General features: G+C 40.7%; 1 protein-coding gene and 1 long non-coding RNA gene across 2 annotated transcripts in view; one reads left to right on the forward strand and one right to left on the reverse strand.

The window, feature by feature from the left end:
- Positions 1 to 6,106, reverse strand: part of ptchd4 (patched domain containing 4) — a 62,675-nt gene extending 56,569 nt beyond the window's left edge. Inside the window, exon 1 of the mRNA XM_035955950.2 lies at positions 4,998 to 6,106. Coding sequence (XP_035811843.1) covers positions 4,998 to 5,597 — 600 coding nt within the window. The 5' untranslated portion in view covers positions 5,598 to 6,106. The remainder of the gene's footprint in view (positions 1 to 4,997) is intronic.
- Positions 5,883 to 16,193, forward strand: LOC129350180 (uncharacterized). The gene is made up of 2 exons (XR_008603496.1): positions 5,883 to 6,025; positions 14,866 to 16,193. It is a non-coding gene; the product is annotated as an uncharacterized LOC129350180 (long non-coding RNA).
- Positions 16,194 to 26,311: the final 10,118 nt, after the last annotated feature.

Below are 26,311 nucleotides of genomic sequence, written 5' to 3' on the forward strand. Positions count from 1 at the left end.
GTTCACATTTGTGTGACCTGAGATAAACTGTGGACTGAGCATCAGCAAGGAGAGCTCCAATATTTCTGGCATATTGGCTATCAGCAGACAGTCCCATACCAGCGCTGCCATATGTCCAGTCTGTTGCTGTGACAACTTTGGCACTTCAACCAGCAATCGACAAGCTCTAATTAACCATTGGACAGTAGTTGTGACAGTTGGTAGTTGTAGTGCTGGAAAGTGTGTATTTCTCACATTGCTTTGTGCTTCCTGATATTGCTTCAATCCATATTAATGTATTTAATGTATACACCCATCAACCACAATATTAAAACCAATTCCTCAAACCATTCCTGTACAACGTTTGCTGTGTGGCAGGGAGCCTTATCCTACTGGGAGAGGTCATTAGGGAATACCGCTGCCATGAAGGGGTGTGTTTGGTCTGCAACAGTGTTGAGTTGGGTGGTACATGTCAAAGTAACATCCACATGAATGCAGGTCCGAAGGTTTCCCCACCAAATTAGCTCAGAGCATCACGCTGCCTCTGTCGACTTGACTTTTTCCCATAATGCATCCTGCTGCCATCTCTTCTTTAAGTATACAACACACATGCACCCAACCGTCCACATAATGTGAAACAAAGTGTACTTCATCAGACCGGGCTACCTTCTTCCATTGCCCCATGGTCCAGTTCTTCACTCTTGGTTGGCAACAGGTCTCAGGTGTGTTCTGACACCTTTCTATCAAAGCCAGCATTAAACTTTTCTGCAATCTGTGCTACAGCAGCTTGTCTGCCGGATCAGACCACATGAGCCAGTCTTTACTCATGCATCAGTGAATCTTTGAGTAACCAGTTGTCGTACTTTGGACCGCTTTTGGACGGTACTAAGCACTGGCACCCTTCAAGATCTGCAGATTTGGAGATACTCTGACTAGGCTTGTTAACATCACTCAGATCTTTTCCCTGCCCATTTTCCTGCTTCCAACACAACCTCAAGAACTGACTGTTCACTTGCTGCCTAATACATCCCATCCTGTGACAAGTGCCATTTTAAAGAGATAATCAATGTTATTCACTTCACACATCAGTGGTTTTAATGTTGTGGCTGATATACATTTCACCTTAATAAGGTTTTAAAGCTTCAATGGCCCCATTTACAATATTATGTCATACCCTTTAATGTGTTTTTATTTATGTGACAGCTTAAAAAGATTACACAACTTCAAATACAGCAGACAGAGCAAAACAAAGAGTATATATTTTAAGCATTTTCTCCTGGGAACAGAGCTAAAGTTCAGCTCAGCAAAAAGTGGGACTTTTTTTTTCTTATACAAAGACTATGTCTGTATAACAAGCAGAGAAATAAACCCCAGCGGTGACATCAAAGAGAAGGATGAGGCATAAGAAGTCAGGCAAATGAATTAACCCAGACAGCTCGTCAGACAGGCAGACAGAGAGAAGGAGGATTCAGGAACATGGAGAGTGCAGAGCGACTGATACAGCATGAGGAGAGCTGCTGGAGGAAGGAGGTCACACCAACCTTAATGACTGAAACACTGTGCTTCATGTTGGAGAGAAGTTCCTGACGTGAGCGCGCCTGAGAGCATGCATGCATATTATACAATGTCAAGGAAATCTTGTTCGAGAGAAGGCTTTTGTGTTCTTTTTACATCGAGACAGAAGGCAGCATGTGCATACTTAAGAACAAGGCTAGAATGATATGAACGCTGATGGCAACAGTGAATTTCATATATGAGAAAATAAGGAGAACTGGCTGCATTTAGGGCTGACGCTAGCTATTACTTTCACCTTACTATTAATCTGCTGGTTATTTTTCTGATTGTCTTGGTTATTCAAATGTCAGAGAATAGTGAACAGCCTGAGGTGTTGTATTTTTAAAGCTTGTGTAATTCAAAATAATGTCCAAACCCAAAGATATCTAGGTTTATTACCATATGTGACACCAAAAAGTCTCACAAAAGTTTATAAAAACTGAAATTGGTGAATATTTTTGGTTTCAAAAATAACACTTATCATAGCTGCAGATGGATTCTGAATAGCAGTTGCATCAAGAAAACTCACTACATGAGAATATTTTGGTTACAAAAAGTCCAATAGCAGAAGGCGAAAACCTTGCAATTTCTACTATCTACTCAATACAGTGAAGCTGAACTGAATTTAGTCTGAAATGTTGAAAAAAACCCATTCAAACACCTCAGCAGCAATTTGTCTTTCCAATATGGTGTGTGGTATCCTATTACGCTGGCTAAATCACAGGCCTCAGTGTATACAATTTTCATTGGAACTATGTCTTATCATCCTCAAAGACTGCACTATGATCAAAATCCCATTTCTTTTCAAATTGCACTTGCAAAAGTTTCGAGAAGGAGCCCAATACCACTAAAGCTATGCAAGAAAATGGCTTTTTGTAACTGCACTGGCACTTCATTAATAAGGAGGCCAGATGACAATAAAAGAGAAGGGATATAGAAAAGAATAAAATAAGGCAGAGACTGACCTGCACCAATTTTTATTGAAGAAATAGCCCCTATAAAATCTCACAAACTTACCATATTCACCATAACTACTAAAACAACAGCACAAGCATCTAGAAGTGACTATATGTCTAACGTAAGGGCAAATGGAAACATATCTGTTTGTATTTAGGTGAACAGATTGTTTTCTGATAAAACTGCAACATGGCAATGAAAGGAAGACATCGGTACTAAAGAGATAGATATTACTCCATGATTGCATATAATAAAGAATAAATGGCAAATGACAGTGAATTGACTCACTGTAGGTGTACTGAAACTAATAATGTCTATTTTCTTTTAACATTACAATGATAATTTACACATAACCAGTGACTGAATATAGGAAAGCAACAGATACGGAAATGTCACTGCTGCCAATGACAAAATGCAAAATTTCAACTTAAAATCAAAAACTGCGCTGTTCTTAGATTTGTGACGTGGCATTTGCTGATCCAGCATCAGTTGTTTAAACAGATGTCTTAAACTTTCAAGTGACAGTGTCCTCTAGTGGCCATAGGTTGTCATGAAAAAGCAAACAAGAGCGTGAAATAGTTTTGTTACAGAGCCACAAATTCTGCACAGGGAGGTCAGGGTGGATGGATGAGTCAAAAATAATTGAAATTACACTTTAACATTGGACACTGCTGTTAACTTGCCTTTAATATGTTTTTAAACATTACTGTTTCATTAACTTTGCCGTATGTTTATTATTGTAAACATAATGAATAAGATATGTAAGCTTTTACAAAGTACAAATTTTAACACAAACTAGGCTCTTTTCCCAAAACTGATTAATTGTGCAGCTTCCTGTGTATAATGACTCAATAAAGCAATGAGTTTACCTATTTAAACTACATTTAAACTTGACTTTCCAAGCATGAATACATCAATTTTTTATTAAACTGTTTCAAAAAAATTCTGGCTAGTAGCTAGCTAGTGTGTTCCAGTCGTAAATGCAACAGGAGTAAAGAAAAAGTAATTGTTACAGACACACAAAGTCAGGTGAAGGAGGAGGTCAGGGTGGATGGATGGGTCAACGAAAAACTGGACTGGACAGAACATGGGAAAGCACTGATCAGTTACCATTTAGCATAGAATTAATTACTAGTAAATTTCAAAGTCTTACTTATAAAGTAATGACACTGACCATTGATCTTGACCACTGACCTTCCTGAATTTTCTCCAACTATTAAGAAGCATTTAGGGCACAAGTTTCCCGGGGAAAAAAATCTAAATTGCTTAACTTAAAGGTACAGGGTTTTTGTATGTTATATGATGCTTTATCTGAAAACTACTAAATTCAAAAACCATGTATGTCTACTGTTGGGATCCAAAAGAGGAATCCACTACGTATCCTTCTATGAACATCAGAAACCGTACAGTCTGCAACAGGACGATGGACGGCCTCACCACTGGGCTCAGACACTGACACTGCACAGATAGCTCACACTGCTGAGGAAGCTCTCAGTGCAAGTTACAATCTGCCATGCTGGACACCAGGCGTGTATTACTCTGAATTTGTGCTTGTGTCATTCTGAGCCCACAGTGCATGCAAGATTACAGCAGCATGTAATTCAAAAACCTATTTGACTTGTGTAGAACAAGTGACTATGCTTATATCATGTCACAACCATGAAAGTGATAAAATGCTTCACACATCGCACAACTAGAAGCCATAACCTTGGCACTGCACTTGCCTTGCAATGTAACACTGATGAAATTTGATTAAATCTGTATTTTTTAAAAAATATTATCATGGCGGATATTGCAAATGAACGCAACAGATTTTCAGATTACATGAACACCTCATCAGATGCTGCATCTGCACCTCGTGTGTGTGTGTCTGTGTGTGTGTGTTGGCCTGGAGTCTGCACTTGTGTGTTTGTGTGTGTTGCTACATGCAGCATCTTGATATGTTGTGCAGCTGGGAGGCTGTGTGTGATTGATACAGCTGCATGTGTGCAGTCAGATCCCACTGAGCGATACCCAGGAAGATGCAGGAATACCTGGGAGTCTATTAGCTACTGTAGCCATGTCATGCTGCATGTGCAGGCTGGAGAAGACAACGAGGGGAGACACTGCATTAAAAAATGACACAGGGTATCCCATAGAGTGTGTGTGTGTGTGTGTGTGTGTGTGCTGTGGATGTGGATGTGTGTGCTGGAGCAGAACAGAGCAGTCAGCGGCTATATGCAGCCAATCAATTCACCTGCACCAACAAGGGAGGCTGAAACAGTGAGAAGCCGGCTGTCTGTGTTATGGAGAGGGTTCCCTCGCCGGTTGATATATGTAGCAATCTGCAGCCTCACAGCACAGCCTGAGCGAATACAAGCCCTTACTGCGTTCATTCAGAAATTATGGCAAGCTCGGAGGGCCATCCTGCTACAGCTATGCACACGCTGCTGCACTGTCACCACGGCTCTGGCTGGAGAGGAGGGGGAGAAGAGATGGGCCTGGATGACATGCATAGAAACGCTCACCTTTAACGTTGTGTTTGGATAGCTCACGGGCACCTTATGGAAAGTGCTGTTGGAGAGCACAGCCTGCCTGATGTCTTCGAAGATGGTGATGATATCATCCAAGAGGCAGCGTTTGTCCCTGTGGCTCAAGACGCAGAGGTGCGCGAACGTGTAATTGAATCCCTTATAATTGACGCGCAGGTCCAGCACCTGCTTGTGGACCTGCAGGACCTGGTCGGCCAGTTCCAGGATGTTCCCCCCGGACTTGGCCAGTAGGATCAGCCTGCCATATCTGCCCGGGGTGTGCAAATCCGAGTACAGCTTGTGCTTCGACTGGTCGATGGGAAACAGGCTGTTGGCGAGACTCCGCTCGATCTTGGCGAGGCTGTGCGTCGGGGCGACCAGCACCTCCAGGTTCGTCTCCGGCTTGAATCGGCTCAGCACGGTAGATCCGAAAATGATGGTGAGGACGGCGGGGACGGTGAGGAAGAAAACGGGGTGTCTGCTAACGAATAAGCCCAGCCAGTAGAACGAAGCCTTGAGCCCTCTGTGTATCACTTGCCGCAGCATCCTCCACAAAATCCAGCTTGCAGATGCCCCGTGTCCTCCGATGAAGCACATGTGACATCAGACTCCGATCCCCGGCTTCTTTTAGTACAATTCCAATTACACCAGGCTACAACGAGCAGCGCCACACGCACGCACACACTCATTCACACACACACACACACACGCACGCACGCACACACGCACTCGCACACAACACCTGGAAAAAACAGCACTGCAGCAATTCGCGGCAAGACAGGCGGGCACACACATCCACACACACACATCCACACACACGCACACACGCGCGCACACACACGCGCGCACAGAGAGAGACAGGGCAGACAGTCAGAAGATCATCGTGCAATCAGGGGCGATCCGAGACGAGTCAGCCGGTTGTCTGATCTCAAGCCATTCCGCCTCCGTGTCGACGGCGGAGAGAAAAGCCGAGAGACTCCTTCGCTGCACCGGCTGCAGTGGCAGCGACGAGCCGCGGCGGTGCGGTGAGCATGTGCGCCTCGTGTCTGCCTCTACAGCTCCAACACCAGCGGTGGCGCCTGATTTATGTACTTAACTGTAAACCATGTGGCGGGAGGGTTTGAGGAGGAGAGAGGAGGGGGAAGGAGGAGGAGGAGGTCGGGGTGATGCCTGGTTATTTTAGGAAGCAGGGGGAGGCAACAGGCAACATGAGAGTTGTTAAAAAAAAAAAAAATTAAAAGAAAAACAGTTCCTGCAGGTGGCTGAGAGTGACCAGCAGCAGCACTTGCAGGAATGAGTCAGTGTTGGCTTCATGAATGGGGAAAACCCAACTTGTGTGTTTTGTGTTTCACGCTGAGTGCTTCAAACAGGCAGTGGAGTGGCTGGAATCAGGCAACACAGACCTCCCAGTTTTTTTTCCAGCTTATCTGGCCTGATTTTCCACCTGCAAACCTCCTCTCCTCTGATCAAGTGTAGATGTTTGAGGAATTTTCCATCCCATGTGCCTCCCTCCATCCAGCAAGTCCACGTCCACGCTTTTTTACTGCTCGTGTGAAAATGTCACACAGTATGGGGAGAAATTATTTACTGATATCCATTTTACAGCCATTTCTGAGTGATGACAGTGAAGGCAGGCACACTGCAGTTTCTCATAAATGACCTTGAGTCATCCCTCCCTGAGCATTATGACAGTGTCAAAGCTTTGACTATCAAGAACTAATGTTACAAAACTGTTGCATTTCAGTCTGACTCATCTTGTGAAAGCAGCAGGTGACTTAGATAGATGAAATCTTGTTTTTTAATTGTCCACCAAGACCAACAAGTCCTCCAAAATAAATAGCAAAATATGTAATTTTTAACATTTTGCGATGTTTAATAGTGCCTTCCAAAACAAGACTGTCCTCCCATTGTTCGTGCAAGTTACGTTTTATTGTTGAGTAACCTCTAGTGGTCACATGAGACAGCATCAAGTGTTTCCACAAAGGCCCGAAAATATTTTTTTTTGTAAAACTTTCAAGCAATGGTGTCCACTCAGCATACGGAGGAGGTCATGGTGGATGGATGGGTCAACAAAACTAGGACAATTTTCAAGCGACAGTTTCCACCAGTGGCTGTTGTAATCATGACAGAAGCAAATGAGGATGTCAGGTGGCATTGTTGTAAAGTCATATATATTTCACAAAGTCATATATATATATATATATATATATATATATATATATATATATATATATATATATATATAGAGAGAGAGAGAGAGAGAGAGAGAGAGAGAGAGAGAGAGAATATGACTGAATCACTAAAGCATCTCTGGCAACACATTTCGGGCAGTTTGTCCAAGTAGACTTACCGTCGCAAATGCACAAATGGTCAGTTGATGTGACCAGTAGTGGCAGAACTATACTGTATAATAAAGACGTGCTTGCTTCTGCACCATGTGCTCAGAAAAACTCATACGCAACTAGCAGCAAAAAAGTGCTGTCATGTCATGAGTCAGACCCCAGCCAGAGAGCTGCTGTCAGCTCTGAAACTCACAACTCGTTTGCCGGGAGCAACAGCCACTGCTGAGGTACCGACATCAATGACTGACCGGGTTTGTGATTTAAAAATATGTGTGTGCACGTTCATTGCAGAACAGGACTTGTGTTAAGTGCATATATATCTCTTCTTCCTTGAGTGTGTTTGCTCATGCAAAATGAAACGCGATTAATATAGATTAATAATGAATATTTAATTGTGTGTATATATATATATATATATATATATATATACATATATATGTGTGTGTGTGTGTATATATGTATGTATGTATATATATATATATATATATATATATATATATATATATATATATATATATATATATATAGACACACACACACACACACACCCACATGGATACACATGGGATATAGTCATGGAAAAATTATTAGACCACCCTCATTTTCTTCAATTTCTTGTTCATTTTAATGCCTGGTACAACTAACATTTGGTTGGACAAATATAATGATAACAAAAATAGCTCTGAAGAGTTTAATTTAAAAGCTTATATCTAGCCATTTTCTACGGTTTTCTTGATAATAACCAAAATCACATTCCATAAAATCAGGTTCTTATCTTATGCTGGTACAGAGACTCATGCACAGGACAATACGAACATGACAGCCAGAGTACAGTTAATGAGTTTTATTATAATTCACAGCCAAACACAAGAATAAATTCAGAATACTAATTACAATGAAGCAGAACCGACACGAACAAGAGTACTGCTAAGAGTGGTTGCAGAATACTATAAACCAACTGGATCACACAATTAACAAAACGGGGCTAACCCAAACCTAGTACGACCAGGGCAGGAGAGCTAACAAGGGACAACAGGAATCTGAACGCCAGACAGCGAAAACTATCTACTACAGAAAACATTCTACTCTGATATGAAACCAAAACTAAATGTGTGCTGAATGTGGCAGCAGAAGTTAATGCTTACAACAACACTATTAAATCAGCGAAACAGAACCACTTGGAAAACTCACACTACTAAACTCCACACTAGGCGACTGAGTGGGGAACTTAACTGGCAGAGAGTTCTGGTGGAAATGAGGGAAGGCGAGGCGGGCTGAGGTGGAGTGCAGCTGGCATGATGGTGGGGATGAGACAGCTGCTGTGGCTGGAGGAAGCGTGGTGTGGATCTCTCGGGTGATCCAGACAATGAACGGGGCAGACGGTGGATTTCCAGGGACAGGTTTTTGCAGCCCAGGCGAGGATCCAGAACTGTGACACAAAAAACATGGTTAGAGCATGAGTCTTTCCAAGAGCCGGATGCAAACAATAATCAACACTAAGTTGACTGGTCTAGAGACAAGTGGTGACTGCATCTGACTTTTATGTTTATGATGAGTAGTTGCTGCAGATCATCCCCATCTGGCAGTAATCAGTCCTGGATTACCAATAGACAGCACCTGTCTCATGCCACCACACACCACATACACGCCCACCTGCAGGGAGAGAGGAAGGGAGGGAGAGACAGCCTGCCGCTATCTGGCATCAGCAGTGGAAGGCATAACAGCTTACATCAATAGCTATGGCAATATACTGCCAAAAACAGTGCTTTTAGGCATTCCATGTTTTCTTTTCTATCTGTTTTTGTCATATGATACACATAGGAGTCCATTGTCCATCTCCATTTTGCGTTTGATGATTTTCCACAATTTTTCAATTGATTTAGATCTGGTGTTTGAGCAGGCCAAGGCATGGTTCCAATGTTCTGGTTCTCCATCCAGGCTTTAACTGACCTTGCCATGTGGCAAGAGGCTTTATCTTGTTGGAAAATCCAGTCATTCGAGTCAGGAAAGAGTTTTCCAGCTGATGGAAGAAGACTGTTTTCAAGAGTAGCCCTGTACATGACCTGGTTCATTTTCCCTTCACACAGTTGCATTTGCCTTGTTCCACTCATACAGAAACAACCCCAGATCGTCACTGATCCACCCCCATGTTTTACTGTAGGGACAAGACAGTCTGGTCTGTAGGCTTCTCCAGATTTCCTCCTAACCAGTAAGTTGGCTGAAGTGGACATCATCTGAAAATTGGATTCATCACTGAAGAGAACCTTAGCCCAATCATCAACAGTCCAATCCTTGTGATCTCCAGCAAAGAGCAACCGGTCTTTCCTCTGCCTTTTGTTGATGAAGGGCTTCTTCCATGCCCTGTGTGACTTCAGACCAGCTTCAAGAAGTCAGTTTTGAACTGTCCTTGCTGAACAAGTCACATTTCTCCACGGTGCCCACTCATTTCTAAGGTTCCTGGAGGTCTTATGACGATTCCTGACACAGGAACGGATGAGTGCATGGTCATCTCATGGGGAAGAAAGACGTTTCCTGCTGTGACCAGCTAGCAATTTGGTAGTACCATATTCGGCTTGTTTTTTCTTGGTGTAATGAATGGCTGTCTTGGAGATCTTCAGTTTTTTCACTATCTGTCTCTCACTCATGTCAATTTTCAGCAGTGCCAAGCTGGCTGCCTTTGTGGCTTCACATAATTCTTTTGTTTTAGGCATTATATGACAGCTGACAACTTCTGAGTTTTGCTATGGCTTGAACGTGAGTAGGAAAACTCTCTCAGCCTTTACATGGGCAGTGCTGCTTATGACATGACATTGCCTCTTATATACCCTGGGAATACAATTTAGCTTAAGCATGTAAAATAGGACATAAAGTATTGTGTAATCAACTGCATTTTTTGTCATGTTCATTGTATTCTTCAGGTAATATACCTTTATTGGTATCAGGCATCGAATGAATAAGAAATTAAAGAAAACAAGGGTGGTCTAATAGTTTTTTTACATGGCTGTATATATGGTCAGCATGGGGAGGAGGTTAGGGTGGATGGATGGGTCAACACAATGCTGGACTTTAACACAGGAAAGCACTGTTCTCATCAGTATTCAATCTCCAAGTTACAGTGTGCTTTGTACCTTTTAACCATGACATTGCATAATCATAACCATGTGTTTATTGTTGTAACCATGTCAACAAAGTACTTACTTTGACTCAAACTATGACCTCTTCCTAAACTTAATGACAGTTATTTGTGCCTAGCCCTAACTAAACGTTTATCGTAGTGTTGTCTCTACAGTAAATTATTTTTATGTAGTTTATTTTTCAGCAGTGATTTTTAACAGTTTATCTGTGGCTTATCTCCTGGACAAACTACCTATATGGCTGTGGCAATTAGAGAACTTGTTGCTGAAATTCACTTAAAATCACAAAAATAATGAATATGATAGTTTCTGATGCTGCTATGGTTAAGGTTTTGAATCGTTTTAGGCATAAGATATACTTTAAGGGTCAGAGAACATAGTTTGGGTGATAGCGACTACTTGTAGGGGAACCTTCATTGTCTTAATTCAAAGGACCCAACACTATTGGTTTTCTGTGTCCAAGTACAATAAATTGTCTATCCATCCATCTAAATTCACCTTCCATCTACATGGACTTTGAAGCTTTGTAACAACATCACACGGTAATAGTGTTAGCATGTGTCTAAACACATGCAACTAATTTTGTCTGCCCAAGTTCACACACAAGCATCATCTCCATGCTGTTAACATTTTCGTGTAACCCACTTTCCTATATTATTGATGTATGCCACAGGTATGAAAAGATGCAACACATCCAGTTTGTGATGCCATCTGGACACCACTAAACAGATTGACTTCATCTGCTCAGTACATATTTTCAACACTCTTAATATAACTAACTTTATTAACATCTGAGTGACTGTCTTGGATGGCTGTTGAATGACATTTTAAAGATACAAAACTCCTGATCAGGGTGATGTTTTCATGTGAAGCACTGACATCTTGAAATAATTTTCATTCAGTTTTGTCCAACTAAAAGTTCAATTCAACAAATACATCCAGTATAAGATAAAGAAAAGCAGTACAGAGAACATTTTTCCTTTTGCAGGTTTATTACCTAAGCCCTAGATGGAACTCCTCTCGACTGTAAGTGTGATTTTAAAGGTGTGTCTCCATCACAGTTGGGTCAAGGCTGTAGTAATGTTTCCAGCCTTTCCATGCCATCCTCTCAGTTAAATTGCTCACCAAATATTTATTGCAGTGAGGTGGAGTGCATTTTAATGTAACTGCATGGCTTCATCAATGCTAGTTGCTTGTCTTTACTATCAGGTGAAAAATAATTTTGAATCTATATTCAAATTTAATCACAGTTACAATCTGCATACAGCTCTGTGTCCATCTCCACACCCATTACTCCTGTTTGAATTACGCCAGAGCTTGTCACTGCATTGATATGGAACACATATCGTAAGAAAGACCCATACAGTCCAGCAGTGCAGTGATTCTTATCACATATTTGTATGCTGAAATAATCACATCATGAAGATGGATCCAAATCTTGCAAAGTTATATATATTTACTGCTTCTCATTTGAATAAGTCAACACATCCCTATTGATTCATAACTTAATGTATATCAAAATACACTGAAATAAAAGCAGAACGTATCCTTTCCAATGACACAAGCTGTTGGTTAATGTGATTACAGCAAACGAAGGGCAGACATTTGTTTGAGAAATAAACACAGAAATGTATTTCAATGCAATGATTCAATTGTTGTGGTCAGAAGACATGTGCAGGTCACCTATGCACTGGTAGGCAACTGTTTGTGCATTCTTAAGTGAAAAATTAATTTTAAATTGCTAAGTCGTACAGTATCCCACCACCATGGTTCTGCCAGATTCAAGACAATCTCCCCATTGACAGGACACCTCCACTGCCAGTATTTTATGGTGGGATCCATGTTTTTTTCTCAATATAAAGGGTAATATGCAAGTATCATATTAGCTTATGTAAGATCTGGATAGTGTAGACTTTTCTTAAAACGAATAAAACAAGGTAAGGCATGTATGGCTAGCCAAAGGCTTGATGGGGTTAAACGTATTAAAGGGCAAGAGATTTGATTTAGTGTTGCTATAAAATGACAGAACTTGCAAGGGGAGAGGAAGACATATTCTGACTTTTCAACCTTAGTACAACTCCTGTTCCAAAAATAATGTATTCTACAAGCTTCTACAAACATCTGCAGTATAAAACACTCCAAATTCTCATATCAATATTTTTTCAGACTCATTCAGAGCCACAGAACATTGGTGTAGAACATCTTTAAAATGAGACTTTGATAGAAGGGCACGTATTTAGAGCTTTAAGAGGAGCAACTTTAAGGACATCACCATTTAAGCTGTTTAACTGTGTTTTCGTAGTGCACATTCCCCTTGAAATTTGCATCAAATTACCAGAAGGTTATTACCACACAGCCAACCTGGGTCCTCTGGGTCCTCTCTAGGGCCCCAGCAGTCTGGGTCCCAGAGACAGTTGCCTGCTTTGCTGGCAATGCAGATTTGATAAACAGTTTCCTCTTGAAATGTATGAAAGAAGTGGAACCTTATACTTTTTCCTGCAACAACACCTTTGCGTCCAGGACAGTATCTGGTCCACTCAGCTTCCTGCTTGTTGACCGGTTTCACAGACAAGGACTAAACCTCATCCTAGTCCAACATCTCCTGGTGAACATCTCATCACTGGAAAATCAATTACGGCTCAGGATTAGGATTAACTCATGCCTGTTACACTGTAAATACCATTTGTATACTCTTGGGTTTACAACGGTAATCATTGTCGAGTCCCCTTCCCAGTCTGTATACATAGTCAAAGTGAGATCTCATTGCGTAAGTGTCAGAGACTGTCGTTATTGTTGACCTAGAACTTAATCCAGCTTCTGTAGAGTCTGATTTTCCAAGCAGTGCCTCTTACAGTTGGAAGAACGGCAGCGGAGAAGTAGCATAAAAAGTAGGTCATGTACAGTTTCTACCTCTGCACCTGAATAATTTCTTGGCATGAGTAAAACCTCATTCACCCATCTGCCAAACATGGTTCCTGATCAGAAAGATGGATGCAGCAGCCTTATTTGTTCTTATTTGCTCTCTTTGACTGTCAGAACCTGTTTGCATGTATTCGTTGATTTAAATGACAAAGCTTCAACCCTCCTCATTAGACCACCAAAGAATTTACGTTTTTGTTAAATAGATCATTTTTTAGTATTTCAAGCATTTCCAAATGCTCACTGAAACTTCGATTGCTGAGGACATGAGATAAACAATCTCCTATTGTGCAAACTAACAGCTGAGCTGGAGTAGCCCTTACAAAAGGCCTTTATCGAAGCACAAAACACGAGTATCAGAGTCAGAAATGGGGCACAAGACATTTTGGTATTACATCAAAAGTTAATGCATTACCCTTTGAGGGGAGCTCTTTTCATATTCAGCCATTCAGTGCCAAGCCGTTGCAGATACACTGCGCTACGATACAGCTGTCGTATGCAGGATTCCTCAACTGTACGCACAGTTTGCGGTAACATAAATAATTTATGGCTCGCTGGCCTGAGTAAGTGAGAAAATACTGTGTACTCATCCTCTTCTCCATCCAGAACAGTAAATCCTCCCCTCTGGAAGGGCTTAATTAAAGGCCACACAGTGAACACATTCCATTTAGCCTGTGATTGGATGCCAAGTGCTTCCCTTTAAAAATCAAAGTCACAGGTTACCAACATCGACCCACTCCACGACGACCAGATAGTATGATGACAGTGTCCTGCAGTAAACCAGTATGTACATAACAGCTTTTTTACTCCAAATGACAGGAATTACTGTCATCGAGGTACTGACTATCAAGTTTTCATGGTTCTGGTATCATGCCAAACCACTGAAAAATTTGGTCATCTAAATAAGAGAAGATGGCTGCAGGAATCCAACCAAACAATGTTGGTTACCAGTTTTATAAAGATGCAAAGTATAAAGAAATAGCTGTTAAATTGTAACATATAGCACTTGCTTACGACAGCTTACACACTTCTGTCCTTCACTCCTTTCTTCAGCAACAGCGTGGAACCATTTTCTTTCATCTTCACGTGAATTTTCGGACTTCTCGGCAGCATCTTTGTCATGTCAAGAAACTGCTTCTTAGATGAACACTTCGTGTGCCGCTGGAATGGTTACAAAATAAAAGCCCATAGCATTAAAAATACGCCTGGAGGGAATGGTTATTTTAACAACAGCAAAACAAAGGCTTACCAAAATTGATGAACTGATCAACAGACCTTTACAACAGTAATTTATACGCAATTCGGTATGAATACATAACGTGCACATGCATAACACATGCCTATGGTCAGCACAAGGTCATTTTTTATTAAAGATTTCATCCATCGGAAATGATGTCAACTGAGCAGCCTTGGTGGAGTACTGCACTCTGTGAGTTATTTCTTGCTGTAATCCTTTTTGCTCCATTCTAGACCGGCTCCTGTCTGCTCGTGCCTCCCAGAATCCCGGTTTCCACCAACAAGAACCCCTCCAGAGAATCCAGACTTGGCCACCATTCTGGATCAGCTTGGTCTCCTTCCGTTCTCACTCCTGTCTGGACTGGTTCACTCCCTTCTGTCTCTCCGACGCCAGCCGCCAGCCGCCAGCCACGCCAATGCCAGCCACAAACAGCGGCAGCTGCCATTCCACTGTGGAACGCCAGCCACACCATCAGCCGCCATCAGCTAAGTTCCTTTTTTTTTCTCGTCTGCATTTATTCTCATTGTTTAACTCCACAAAAGAGGTGTCAACATTATATGAGATTGATGCATATTTTAGTCTTGCAGCCAAATATTTTAATATTTAGTGCATGTGTGTGACCATCACCAGCCCTCCCTGGAAGCTAAGCAGACATTCTTTATTAGAATTCCCTATTATGAGCCAGGGAGGGCAGTGCTACACCTCAGTGATGTGTGGGGGAAACAAAGACTGGACAGGACGAACAGGACGAACAGGATGAACAGGGATAGGAAATAACAGGCGGTGCAATTGCAATTAAAGATTGTGAGGTGGTGTGTTATTCCCAACTACTAACTGCCCATCAATAAAACAGAAAAAAAAAACAAACAATAAACACAACAAAAAAAGAGATTCAATAAATAAATAATTAAACAAACGGTACTGAACACCATAATTGTGAATGTCTTGACAGTATAGAATAGAATAGGCCAGAAGAGGATACTAGTGAAAAAGAGAATGAGTTTAGTGTAGAGACTCTGGAGAGATTCTCAGCACATTCTGGCGGGTCCCATCATTCGCAGTCAATGGGACTCGACAGGAGCTGGCGAGACCTGATCAAACATGCTAAGTTCCTAACCTGAACAGTACCAGACTCTAGTCACTCATTGCTCCATTTCTGGATTACTGTCTGCATTCATTGTGCTACTGTTTAGCCAACCTCTGATCATTGTATTTAGTGTTCATGGTTGCGTGTATTCATGGTTATCTTGGTCTGTCTAGTATTCCTGCCTTGGTGTTGCCATATGTGGGTCTGCTATTTGTTAGAATATTCTGATCACAGTATTTTGAGTTGGATCCAGCTACTTTTGATTGTATTCCTGTCTTGGTGTTACCATACGTGGGTCTGCTAACTTTGCCTTATTCTGTCCTTGTATTCTAGTCTGCCTCCCCGCTAGGAGGAGTCGTGTCTTTCTGCCGCCTTGAGCGGAACCTGCTATTTCCCACTATCGTGTAGTTTTCCGGTTGGCAGTTATTGTTCTGTATTGTGTTCCTGTTCTGTAAATAAACGTTCTTAAATTGCTCCACTGTCTGGAAACTCATTTCCTGCATCTGAGCCTCAGTTCCAGCTAACACTGCTGCTATTAATATAAAACAGAACAGCAGTTATTTTCTCTACAGCAGTGTATGGTCACATAACTGGGTGGAGCTCATGTAATCAGAGTGCTAATGATACATTAGAATAAAACAGAATAAATTGCATTGTCCATCTAAGGTAGTGTAGCAAAATGTTGCAGAAATTAGCCTCATACGGGGGATCCAAACAATGTAGAAAGAAGTGTAGGCTGCAACACACCTCATGGTAGAAACTACGCTTTATGATTAAAATTGCATTTGTTTATTTAGGGGCACCATTCTCAGCTTGTCTGAGAAACTCATCAATTTAGACTAAGTCTCAAAGAGACTCTGATGAAAAAGAAATCGATCAGTCTGTTATCTGAAAGTCTTAAGTTCTGATTTCATTGACCTCCAGTTCCCAAAACAAAGAAATACACGGCAGAACCGAGGATAATTATACACAAACATTTATGAACTCATACTACAAACAATAAACAACAACAGACAGTGAATAAATGAATTAATAAATGCAGATAAATTAATGAACTGTTATCGTCACCGGAAGCAGTTGGTAGAAAGATGAATTTAGAATTACTTTGAAATTGGAAAACCAAATGAAATTTGTGAATTCACAAGTTTAGAAGAAGGAAAGTGATACTGACGTAGCCTTTGTGGTAGTGAGAGAGAAGCTGCTGCAATTTGTGAAGGTGTGATGATCTGCTGGATGAGTTGGTTCAGGAACACAGAGACAAGAAGGTACTGTGGCAGGTTTGCATTGCAAAAGTGTGCGAAAGTAAAAACACTATTAGCCAAAGCTCACAGTTTTTGAGAAAATATTTGCACTGTTGCAGTTCTCAAGTAATTCTGAAGCCCAGTTACATTCTTCGATGAGCCCAGTTTTCTAAGAGCCCTGTGTTTTATAAGCCACTTCTGACAAGCCCAAGTCTAATTTTCTAAAAGATTTCCCTGCATTACAGTGACTTTCCTCTTTATAGAAAGTTTTGGAGTCAAATGCAAATCAGCATCTAACCAATCATGGATGTGTTCCTCCCAAGGGGTGGGGCTGAGCTTCACTGTCCATTAGAGGTCAGAGGCCAGATACCTTCAAAACTTACTCATAGTTCATTTCTTAAATGTAGTAATCCAACTGTTGAACATTTATGATAATCACAGATATGAAATAACACCAAATAAATGATTAAAATGACAGCAGACACAATATGTTTATCTCATATAGTTTCAGAGATAATAATAAAAGGTGTAAACATAGGAATAAACTTACAAATTGTATACTTTAGGCTACATGAAGATAAACTTACAACATGGTTGAACATAAAAGCATATACATTCAATAATAAGAAACATAAGACATAGGGAGTATATATGCTTTGAGTAAAAAGTCTCTCTGTCTTTTATGGCTGTAGTCTGTGACAAGGAGAAGGGGGAGATTCCATGTGCTCTTCTTCCATACTGGTCCTGATCAACCTGGTATCAGAGACTGAGTCCAGATCATGAATCTGGTGATGCTGCATTTCCTTAATGTTCTGATTTACGCTGTTCAATTCATTCCTGTGTAGAAAGTTCTATGTGTTAGGTAGTGGGATCAGAAGGTCAGAATGCCAATCCCCTTCTCACAGTTGACACTTTATGACCTTTGTCAGATTCTGGCGGAGGTAGGAGGCGTCCTTTTGTCTCAGAGAGCTGTTAGTGGTCCTTTATTAGTAAATATCCGATCAGCAGATGTTCCATTTGGAGGCAAATTTTGGGTGAGCAGTTTTCTGAAATGGTGTCTTACCAAATTTACAGCTTTGGGAGAGGGTCTTTGAATCTTTGTGTGTTGCTCTGGAATGTTCTGCTTCTTAGTACGCTACAGCAGTAAAATGTTCTTTGGCCTCAACTAGGAAACAAACATTTCCATAAGATTAAAAATTGGACAAAAAACACTATTGTGGTTCATTCATATCCTGATGCGTTCACCCTGATATTTAATGTTCCAGCAGTTGGAATAAAAGAACCTTTGAGACCTTTTCACCTTTTTCTGTCAGGTCATGAGAAGCAGTGTTGTAGGCTGATTTAGTTTACTTAACCCCTTGACACCTGAATTTATTTACAATTAAATAAAAATATTTTTTTTGTATATGTTTTTGCTTTCTAGTTGATGCTAAAATAAGTGGAGATTGTTTATTTAGGTTCCCACTCCGACCGGTCCTACCAGAAACCAGTGCTTGTAAAAGGTTCCAGGTACGTATTGAATATGAACAAACCAGCATTGGGGGAATGGATACGCTATCTGCAGTCTGAATGAAAGTGGTATGATGAGAATTTGCGACAATAGGTGTCAAGGGGTTAAATAAATTCAATTAAATTCAATTAAATTTTATTTATATAGCGCCAACTAGAGGTCAGATTGTCTCAAGACACTTTACAGAACCCATATGAACCCCCAGAGCAAGCCCTAAGGCGACAGTGGCAAGGAAAACACCCTTTTAACGGGAAGAAACCTTGAGCAGAACCCGGCTCTTTACCAGGTCAGGTAGTTCGTACCTCACCTCCAGTGAGTGGCTGCTGGTGTATATTTCCATATGTGGCCCTTGGTGAAAAAAGTTTGGACACCCCTGGTCTAGACTGTCTGACCTGTCAATCATTACAGACCAGACTGTCAATCAAGTAACCACACCCCCTGGCTTTGCAAAACTTTAACGCTCTATACAAAATTCAATATTGATTTATTTTAAGATCAGCCACCTGATCTCTCCAAGAAAACTAATGAAAAAAAAAATCCTGAGCTGTAGAAAAGCAGTTTATCAAATTTTTGTTTTTCCTGTGTAGAATTGGGGTCTATGGAGCCAGCCACTGGCAGACAGTGTGATATTGCACGTTTTTGACATTTTCGTGTAGGCTTCATTTTTGGAGTCTACGTCATCTTTGGAGCCGCTACGTCCATCTTTATTATACAGTCTATGGGTAGAACACAAGATGCAAACAATGTGTAACCCTCCCTTTTGGTTCTAACACTTTAAGGTGTAATTCAGGTTCGGGAAGGAATTTTGTTAGGAATACATTCACCCCAAAAACACACAATGGCAATTTTTCGGAAAACAAATATAACAAATACATTGAACCTACACATAAAATTTAGCTCATGAATGATGAAACAACCAAAACACTGCATCCATTGATTGCTCACAATATTCACAATTGAGTTCACCAACAGTTTCAAGGGCATAAAATGTCTTTGCTCACCCACAACTGGCCATCCAGGCAAATCAAACCCAAACCCCAGCAGCAAAACAAAAACAAACCGCCCCTTTATAATGAATGTCCGACGAGACGGTCTGAGGTGATGGCTGATCCCAGCGTGATGGAGACGGAGATGTGGGTGGACATCAGCACACAGTGGCAGATGGATGAAGATTGAAGCCCCACTGAAGAGAATCCTCCCCCTCCAAAAAAAACAGCCTACACGGATGTGCAGGGCAATTACTCATACATGTCCATAATAACTGTCCATGACATTCACTTCAAAAAAAAGTTGCCATTCTGCCAGTCCTTTCTGAGCTCATAACAGGCTGTACACATAACAATACAACTCTTCCATCTATCCAGAAGTGCTGTGTCAGCAGAGCCCGCAACATCATCAAAGACTCCACTCACCCCCACCATGGACTGTTCTCTCTGCTCCCCTCTGGGAGGAGGTTCTGCAGCATCAGAGCCAGAACAGCCAGGTTCTGTAACAGTTTCATCCCCCAAGCCATTAGACTCTTGAATTAAAATAATCCTTCTCTGCAGGGGCACCAGCAGTCACTGTGAAATATAACTGCTGCTACATTTCAATGTTACATGCAATACAGCTCTCACATCTTCACTGTACAATAAATATGCGTATATATGTATTTATGTAGTTTTTTAAATGTATACATTGGAATTGTTTTTTATTTAGAATATTTTTTTGTTTTGTTTAACAGTCCGATGGCAAGCTTTTTGGATCGACATTTCAGTCATGATGTGCACCAACTAGTGTATGTTCTTGTTGACAATAAAGTGACTATTCTATTCTAGTGAGCCACAGTGAGGCCAGATAACTTTTGGGTTCTGTTCCAGAAGTAAGCACTGGAAAGGAGCCTTTTCCAGTAGCATGTCATTTTCTCACTTCAGATGTTGACACAAGGGCAGTAATTCTTTTGGAAAAAAACGTGTAATATTGTTGTTAATTCATTTTATTATTTTGAAGAGGCTTTTTAGAACTTTGTAAGACATTTATGGTTTGGCATGTCGTGACTGGCTAAAACTTGACTGTAGTATGTGCAGGAGAGAGAGGACTGGCTGCTGTGGAAAAAGGAGTCTAAATAAACCTTACATGAAAGTACTGGTGAATTTTAAAGATATGAATCAAAGAACATTATAATTCTGTCCTTGTAATTCTTTTCAAGGCATCTGTGGTTATCCTTTGTGCACCAAGAATTTAATTTCTTACAGCAAGTGCGGCTGTACATTTTGTCAAAGAAAACGGAATATTAACCTCAAAAACATGCTTTATTTTTTAGACAGGCAAAGGAAAGAAATGAACGAGAGAATGAATTGAATTATAGAAGCTAATGGCCCAGATAGTTCCATTAGCCACAGTCCTATAGTGGACTTGAATCTATCAGGCTGCAGGAACCACGGCTACTTATGAACGATAGTGTTGCTCCATGAATGCTGAATGTATCAATAAACAACTGTCTATTGACAGATTTGTTGTTTTTGTATAAAAGGTGACGATGTGACAACGTTATGTTCACAACATCAGCTGCTGTTGCTCAAAAATGATCAATTATTGCAGTTTAAAAGCCTCATAAAGTACGTCCCTCTTTCAAGGCTGCCATTAAAGCTTTTACACAAATTCACTGCAGAATTACAGACTGATTTTCAAACAGACGTACAGAGAAGTGCAAGCTTTTTCTGTCTTTAAATGTGTATATTATTCTGTCTTTATCTGTGCTGACTTCAGATATTCAAATGAGGTTTTCTTCTGTACGTGTTGCTCTGTGTGCGTGTGCGTGCGTGTGTGTGTGTGTGTGTGTGTGTGTGTGTGTGTGTGTGTGTGTGTGTGTGTGTGTGTGTGTGTGTGTGCGTGCGTGCGTGCGTGCGTGCGTGCGTGTGGGGTCTGTGTCACTTTATGAAAGTGATTTTCTGCCTGAGTGCTTGTTTCCAAATGCTGGCGATGCCCCGTATCTCTGCAGGGTCCTCCAAAGACACTGGTGTCGTCCTCGCTGCTAATCAGAGCTATTCATCAGCACCTCCACAAACACACACACATATACACACACGCGCACACACGCGCACACACACACACACACACACACACACACACACACACACACACACACACACACACACACTGTTCCTGTACACAAGACAGTTGATAAACAACAACACTCAAATGCAGTTTTATGCACGACACAATGACAGAAACAAGAATGCACATGCATAAAGACAGTGTAACACACATATAACCACAAATGTACACTGACAAAGCGTCTTTCATCCAAACATAAATAAACAAATAAAGATCTATTTTAACTAACTAGGTGGCTACCTTTTTGAAGAAAAAAATTAAACAAAAAGTAAAACACGTCAGAAAGAATATTTTAAATGGTGGAATACTGTAATGATTCAACAAATAACTGCAAATGTCTCTAAAGAAAATACTTTTTTTTGCGATTAAAACAACTAAATGCCATTAGTAAAAATGTTGATTTTTGACATGGACGTTATTTACCAGTTTTGCCAGTTTGTTTACAGCAAACATACATTATCTCCATCCATCTATCCATTATCTATACACCACTTAATCCTCATTAGGGTCATGGGGGGGCTGGAGTGTATCCCAGCTGAATTAGGGTGAAGACAGGGGACACCCTGGACAGGTCACCAGTCTATCACAGGACTACATATAGAGACAAACAATCACACTTGCATTCACACCTACGGACAATTTAGAATCACCAATTAACCTGAGCATGCTTTTGGACTGTGGGAGGAATCTGGAGTATGTGGTGAATAACACACATGCACAGGGAGAACATGCAAACTTCATGCTGCAAGGCGACGGTGCTGATCACCGACCCGCTGTGCAGCCCTACAGAAAACATTTAAATTAATGTATTTTTTCTGTGATTTTATTGTCTGTAATTTAACAAAACACTAACAACTTACCAAAAAATACCGGTTTACAAATATAATTATCATTTTTCAATCCTTAGTATACATAATTGTTCTTTCAAATAATGACAATTATGTGGTGAGTTTTTTTTTTTTTAATAATGCAAATGATTTTAAATAAGTAAAAAATGAGTAATTTTAGAGTCATGTGTTATAAAACAATGAATTGCTATTTTACTGAAATACAGATTTTGTTGTGTGGACATTATTTTTGGCCTTTTTTTTTTTTTTTTTTACAATTAATATGATTGTATTATTATTTTTAAAGATTTTCCTAGATATCTGTTATTGAACAAAACTGAGACAATGTGCAAACAGCAAACTGCTAAAAAAGAAATAATTGTGGAAAATTTTCTAATTTTTACACTGTATTTACAGTGTATATTGTGTAATTTGTCTATTAGTGAGAGTGAAGTTCAAGCCTTTGCACACTCTACAGTACTTTCTAAGGACTGAGTTCTCACAACAATCGATGGGTTCCAGTGAAGCAGGGCCGTGGAGACTAGACTCTGCAAACACACAATTATAAATCTAGGAGCCGAAAATGTCGGAGGCCGTTGTATAACCTAATGGCTCAAATGTCCCCACTGTTTTGTAATTTGTGCTGTCAACGGTGCACGGCCATCTTGAAGCCCACAAAGCCATGACGAACTTCTTTTTAAGCACATGCCCTTTTCTGGTTGATAGGTAGATTGGAGCTGAGTTATTGCACATACTATTAAAACTCTCCCAATGTGACAGTAATGAGCCGTTGTAGAAAAGATCCAATAACAGAGGCGGAAGGAAATTGCTTCGGGCCGCGCTGTAAGAGTAAACCGAGGATGGCAAAGATGTCTCTATGTGATGTGCAGCACTGCAAACAGCCAGGTGATGGCTTTAATACAAAATGTAGTCTCCAGCATTACTAACTTTAGAGACAGCAGAGAGCTCAATTTATTATGTATTATTTATTTATTTTTTGACTGGGCTGCAGTCATGCATGAATGAGTCATGATCCCACTGATGGACAGCTGTATTGATTAAAATTAAGTCTGACAACTGAGAAATATCTTATAGTGTAACAGATAGCCCTTTCCCACTTCAGAAAACTCGACAGCCTTTAAGCAGGAACTCCCCATAAAAGAAACTTCTATGAACACAAAATACCTTAAGCTTTATTGCACACTCTGGTGGAGAACCAGCTGCAAACTGTAAAACAGCTGTTGCATTCTTTTCCCCTAAGAGTACTTGAACTTGGGCTTACCACCATTTTTGCATTGATCTGATGGAAGGGGAAGCCTGTGAGAAGGTTTTAAATGTGGTGAATAGGCAGTCGAGTGTCTGGAGTAATAGTATGTGTCCACTGGATCCGTTTTTCCCCCATGTAAACGTGCTGCATCTGAACATCACCCACTTGGTGGGTGGTCACTAGTGGGGCCGTTACGTGGTCACATGACAGCACTTGCAGCTTCAGTCTGGTAGATGTGTTGGACCAACATGACGGCTCGGCCACAAACTTTCTGTTTTATTTTGAAAACACTTCAGCTAAAAGTATTTCTGAAAGCATCTGAGATGAGAAAAAATCTGTGCAGTTGTTGAATCTGTCCCCATTTTAGTTCAACGACGGCTAGTTTAGACGTTTGACGAAAGTTTCGTGATGAGTCAGACCTCTGCACTCCACATTAAATCACAGCTCAAAATGCACTGCAGCGGAACCAGCATGCAACGTGTTGCATTTCACATAGACAATGAATGGGATGCAAGAAATTGACGGATCCAGTGGACATGTACCATAAGCGTTTTGGGGTGAGTTGGGGTTCGGCTTTTCATTGTCCCTTGATTAGTTTTCTATTAAAACCCAACATATTCCTCTTCTGTTTAAGTTAATACTTGAGTTCCGCTATAAATGCAAAACCATGTAAACTGGAGTGACAGAGTCATAAAATGGTCAAAGGGTGGAATGGTGGGGGTTGAGCAAGAGAGTGGTCTCAAGATTGAACAGGGATGAAGACGTAACTTAAGGTGGAGGATAAAGGTTGTGAGAATCATGATTGGGGTACACTCAACAAGCTTCTCTGCAGGAGAACAATCCTACCTTTTTAGTCATCACTCACTTCTAGTTTCACAATATCACCAAATGTTGGACAGGCCAAAGATTTTGCCAGATTTGAACTCCATCTGAGTTAGAGCCACTACTACTACTACCTGTCATGGAATATCAAATCACACCTTGAAAATCCTCAACTGTTTACTCTTTACACTCATAATGACATCAGAAGAGCCCATTTCCACCTTGTCACTTGAAGCTCTTTCGGAAGACAAAGACGCACAGTTTTTGGAGGTCTCTGATGGTCGCACCCTGTATTCCTCCACCCTGAGCTACATCCTCATCCTCATTGAACCTTTAGATCCTTCTCTCACTCTAGATCCACTTCACTCCACCTCCACCCTTTGACCTTCTTATTATCACTCTCTCTCTGACTCCAGCCAACCGTCTCCGGCTTACCTGCCATTCCCGCCTTTCGCTATTTATACATACTACCTCATATGAAACTGTCTGCTCTTGTATTATATACAGTACTGTGTTGTTCTTTATACAGTGCAAATGCTTTTTCTGTAATGACTCTGTGCTCTTTTCTCGTATGCTACTAACAGGAAGAGCCGCTAAACTGCCATTTGTTGTTGTTTAACTATGAAACCAAAGATCTATTTAAATCTAGCAGTACAGAAAGTTATATTGCAGTTGCTTTTCCCTTGTTTAATCCTGAATGTCAGCTAATAAAGTTGTTAGTATTTGATGTATAAAAACTTCTGGGTCTGTATTCAAAGAAAACACACCTGCCTGCCTGAAAATAGCTCAGTCAGCACAAGGAACATCACAGAAGTGTCACCATTTGCAGATATTTTGGGCATCCAGATGTGGCTTTATGATGCTATTCCTGTCTCTGTTCCATCAATAACAGAGGAAATAGTGATAGTTAATAAATGCCTCCTCTCTCCTGCATGACAATACATCTAAAAGTGTTGAATCCGTATCATGCGGCTCTGTGTGGTGCACATAGCAGGTGTTGTCATTTCGTTACTGGCTGATGGACACGGTTAATACCTCCGGAAAAGCACACAGACACACACTCCACCCAATTATGTGAAGAACAAAAACGCAGACCTTTTGTCACTGAATCCATATTTCTTATTCATTCCAGCTTCCCCTCTAATGACCATTAATCTTCAGAGAAAGACTTCATCATCCAGTTTTAGCTAAATTTAACAGCCTCTTTGACTATTCATTCTTCAAGAAATCTTAACAAGACAAAGGTTTTTCATCTGCCTATTAATATGATTTAGCAGGGGGAAAAATCTGCAGTGTTTGCTTAATGAGGGTTCAGTTGTGGATATCACTGATTGATTCTACTTGTACTCCAGTGTTCCCTACAGACTGGACTAATGAGTCCTCTACTGTTCATAGTAAGCCCACTTTACCTAAATCGGGTGTCATTAACTGGCCATCTTACCCTGATTTCTTTAACTAATCATCTATAGTCTAAAACAAAAAGCTCTATGTGGCATCAGCATCTTATTTGGTAAACTTTCGGACATGTGTGACTGACCTTCTGAATCCTGTGACTCAATCCTTCACCACTGAGTCTCAGATTAGAAAATTACACTCAACTTCAAGTCACTGACAAGTACTGAAGAGAAATCTGGGAATCATTTGCCAGAGGAAGGTCGAGCATTGAAACCTATAGTTGTATTTTTGTATGTTATTTACTGCACATTAGTCTCTTTAAAACTTTTTGATATGCTCGTCCCTCTCTGACTCACGTCTTGTGAAATAGATGTGCAAAGATCTTCTTTGCCTTGAGTCAAAGGAAAATATGAAGATATCGGACCATAAACTGA

The sequence above is a fragment of the Amphiprion ocellaris genome, chromosome 12, assembly GCF_022539595.1.
Source record: "Amphiprion ocellaris isolate individual 3 ecotype Okinawa chromosome 12, ASM2253959v1, whole genome shotgun sequence".
In the NCBI taxonomy this organism is placed as follows: Eukaryota; Metazoa; Chordata; class Actinopteri; family Pomacentridae; genus Amphiprion; species Amphiprion ocellaris.